This window comes from Tribolium madens, unplaced genomic scaffold (assembly GCF_015345945.1).
Source record: "Tribolium madens isolate multiple individuals breed KSU strain unplaced genomic scaffold, Tmad_KSU_1.1 Scaffold_97;HRSCAF=244;Tcas5.2_LG3a, whole genome shotgun sequence".
NCBI lineage: Eukaryota > Metazoa > Arthropoda > Insecta > Coleoptera > Tenebrionidae > Tribolium > Tribolium madens.
In genome coordinates, this window is record NW_025401069.1 from 11,705,825 (window position 1) to 11,709,726 (window position 3,902).

A 3,902-nucleotide genomic window follows, 5' to 3' on the forward strand; every position below is an offset into this window, starting at 1 on the left:
ACTTTTAAATAGATTTTTTTTAACTAGTAGTTTTTTTTTAATAATTTGTTAAATTTATTTAAAAAAACTACTCGATAAGACACAATTTTATTTAGAAGTCATTTTTAGCTATTATCTTTAATTTAAAAAAAATGTCTAATAGGTTGACTAGGTTGCAATTAAAAATTTTTTTTTGCTAAACTCGAAAACTAAAAGGAATTTCGAAAAAAACTATTCTTGAAAAACGATCACATTTTTATAGTACTTTACATTGCACTAATTATTTTTTTCGTAAAGTAATTACTAATTAGTTGATGCAAAAAATGCTTGGTTCCATAATTTTTATTCACCTTGTATACAGGGCTGTTCCGTTTTTATTGTTACAATTCAAGCAGGAGATAGAATATTCAATTTTAAGATAAAAATTTCCCACGAACAGTTATCGAAAAACGCTACCCTCAAAGAGGTGTCTTTTAATAGTTTTTTTCCAATATTTCTGAAACCATTTTAGATAAAATTACAAAATTTCGTACAGATGATAACCCTTATACACCTAAACGAATTTAAAGTTAAAATGTTGAAATTTTTAATCAGGGGCTTCCACTTCTTGCCACTTTCAGCAACATAATTTTAAATTTCTTAGTTTTTCATAAAAAAGCTCTTTTGCGTTTTTCCGATACAACATACCGATTTTGAGTAAAATCAGCTTAAAAATTTAGGTATATTCAGCATAAATTAAAAATTTAATTCGTTTTACCATTTAGAAAGTCCCTAATTAAAAATTTTGACATTTCATCTTGGAATTCGTTTAGGTGTATAAAGATGTACCAAATTTTGTCATTTTATCTAAGTATTCTATTTTGAAATATGTATTTATGTATTATTAGGAAAAACTCTTTAAAAAACGCACCCCTTTTATAGTGTGTAGCTCCCTTACATAGCATTTTTGGAAACATATTTATAGGAAACTTTTGTCTTAAAATTGAATATTCTATCATCTATTTAAATTTGTAAGAATAAAAACGGAACATCCTGTAGTAAGTAATAAAAATAAATAATATAAAGTAATAAAAAGTATAATAATGTAACATAGCAGTTAATTTATATATTTTGTTGCGGAATATTATATTTGCCTGCATAATAAGCAAACGGCCCAATTGTCCCCGCTTGATGTCAAGCGGCGACAATGTGTGCATCCATCAAAAAAGACACTCTGAGCACAAGATTGACGCTGGTGTCATTAGACCATAACCTGGTTTAAATAAGAGGCTTGCAAAAATGGGTAGATCTTTATTTTACATTAGAATACAAGAGTCAGTCCATGCATCTAAACAAGAGTATAAATTAAGTCGAATAAATACGAGAATGGCCATAGGACATCCACATCACCACCACTGCGAAATCATCGAGGCGCATTCGGGCCCCCCTGCGATGCCTCACTACTTCTTAATGCCGTTGGTGTTCCTGGCTAGTGCAGTGATTTTCTCAATAATTATTGTGATCTTGTTAATTGTGATTGCACGTGTGAGACTCACGCCGGTGGTGTTTGCCCGCGAACAGTTTGAGGACAACACAGTGGAAAATACTGTCGCAAGAGCTATAAACTATTTCACTCACCTCAACAACCGACTATTTTAATTTTTTATATCGATCATGTACAAAATTATGGTTAATTCTAAGAAAATAAAATATTTCATATAATTAAAATAAAACTTTTCTATATAAAAACATTAACGTGAATATAAGCTTCAAGTCCTGAACGCCGGACGTTTTTTTAACGGATCAGATTTAGTCAGCTGTTTCTTCCTCAACACTGAAATCAACTTGAAATTAATATTTTCTTAATTGTCGCTTTTTCACAACACTTTTGCACTTACCTGGAGTTATTGGTCGTTTGGCCGCCTCGGCCCTCCTATCCTTCACCACGACCGCCTTTTTCGGCTTAAGATTTGGTGAATTGTACACTGAAAAAACAAACCGACGAAATAAATCAAATCTCACAGAGACATTTAATCAAATTTAGTTATTACAATTCACAACAATTTCTCTCGACAAATAAATTTGATACAACCCCCTGAAATATTTCCGTAATGACAGCGTTTAGAAAATCAATCCCACCTTTAGCCATCAGTTCTTCGGCACACACTTTCACTTTGGGCTTGGGGGGCTCCATGACAAAGGTGCTGTTCATCCCGTTGACATTCTCATCATTGGCCCTTTTGCGCGCCGATCTGATATCACCGTCAATGGACGAAGTGCTCGACGTCGAGCTCAAGCCCGAGTCCAGGGGGCTGTCCCACGTGATGTTCCTCCTGCCTTGGACGTGGTTCACCAGACTCTGATACTCTTGGCACAAGACGTCGGTGGCAAACCCGTGCCCTCGCAACTGCAAATAGCAACTCTGGAGCATTTTGCACGTCTTCTCCAAGAGGTTGGCTCGGGAACGGAGCTCTTCTTCGAGGATGGAGCACCGCTTTTGCATCAAGTTGACCTCAATATGCCAATTTAGTAAAGGAACAAGAAAGGGGAAAAACTCACTTGGTATTGCAACTCGAGTTTGCCGATTTTCTCCTCACACAGTTCGGATTTTTTCTCCAGTTCGGGGTGCTCGAGGACCAAATCGATGGTCTTGTTTTCTAACTCTATTTTCGATTTGGCTAATTTGTCCACTTCGGCCCGAAGACTGTCTTCTTGGCGGTGGAAGCGACTAACAATGTTGCCGAGTCTGCGGTGAGCTTCCTCTTTTTCGGGTGTTTCGTTCAATAAGCCGCTCAGTCTCGAATCCGCATCCTCTTTCAATTGCCTAAATTACAAATTTTTTGACATATACACTCCAAAACAGAAAGTTTGGAACCAAACGTTTCAATGTTAAAAACTATAGTAATGTGACGTTTCTGAAGAATAAAATTTTTCGATTTTTTTTTGCAAAATTTTGATTTTTTAAATGTTTTTTTTTATAAAGGCTAAGGATTACAACTATCAGTTTTATTCAACTTTTATCGGAAATAATTTTCAAGCTGCCATTTAAAAAAACGCATAGGTAACTCAAAAAAAAAACAAAATTTCATTCTCAAAACACGACCGTTCCAATTTTTGTATCTAAATATTGCGTCATAAAAACACTATTCAACTTTTAAATTTCATAACTACGATACCAAGATTATCATTATTCAATCATATCTATAATGAGTAAAATGCAAAATAGACTTTTTTTCTTTAGAGAGATACCTAATCCCATAAATTTCCAAAAAAATTATAACAGTAATTTTTGAAAAAAAAAATCGAAAACTTTAAGGAACTGCTCAAAGTTATTTAGGTTTAAGTCGTGCTTGTGGAAAGCAATAAATACGGTAAGCTGAATTGTTTATTGAAAATGGTAGAAATAACTGATTATTTTCGATTTTTATTTGTTTTTTTTTTCGAAAAGGCCTTTTTATTTTTTTGCAATTTTATCGGATTATTTCCAAAAAGGAAGGAAGTTTTATTAAACTTATTTTGCATTTTACTCATTATTTTTTTCATTGTCACTGTGAAATGTCAAATTAAGGAAGTCATTCTACCATTATACCGAGATTGGTCAAAATAATGATAATCTTATTGGTATTTATAAAAATTTATTATTGAGCAAGAACTATCATTCGCTAAGTTTATGCGTATAAATTATTTTTATTTCTCGTAATTGCGGTTTTTGTAAACCGGTATAAATGGTTCAATAATAAATAATTAAGATTTTTTTTATTTTTATACTGCCAAATAAAGAATATTCACATTTTATTTAAAACATACTTTTTCTCTAGCTGGATTAACACGTCATTTATTTATAATTAGAAAAAAAATGTTACCATTGCAATTTTTAAGTCTAGGATTAAAAATAAATAATTTTCCACTTCATTTTTAATACTAAGTTTATGCGTATAAATTAT

General features: G+C 32.4%; 1 protein-coding gene across 2 annotated transcripts in view; it reads right to left on the reverse strand.

Annotated features, from left to right (window-relative positions):
* Window positions 1-1,254: 1,254 nt before the first annotated feature.
* LOC123014240 (kinesin-like protein KIF18A) overlaps window positions 1,255-3,902 on the reverse strand; it is a 5,587-nt gene continuing 2,939 nt past the window's right edge. Inside the window, exons 3-6 of one of the 2 annotated variants that reach the window (XM_044413251.1) lie at window positions 2,518-2,782; window positions 2,098-2,470; window positions 1,857-1,943; window positions 1,255-1,792 (exon numbers count right to left, since the gene is read on the reverse strand). In XM_044413251.1, coding sequence (XP_044269186.1) covers window positions 1,728-1,792; window positions 1,857-1,943; window positions 2,098-2,470; window positions 2,518-2,782 — 790 coding nt within the window. In that variant the 3' untranslated portion in view covers window positions 1,255-1,727. Of the gene's footprint in view, window positions 1,803-1,856; window positions 1,944-2,097; window positions 2,471-2,517; window positions 2,783-3,902 lie in introns of both variants that reach the window. The other variant, XM_044413252.1, reaches the window with a different exon arrangement.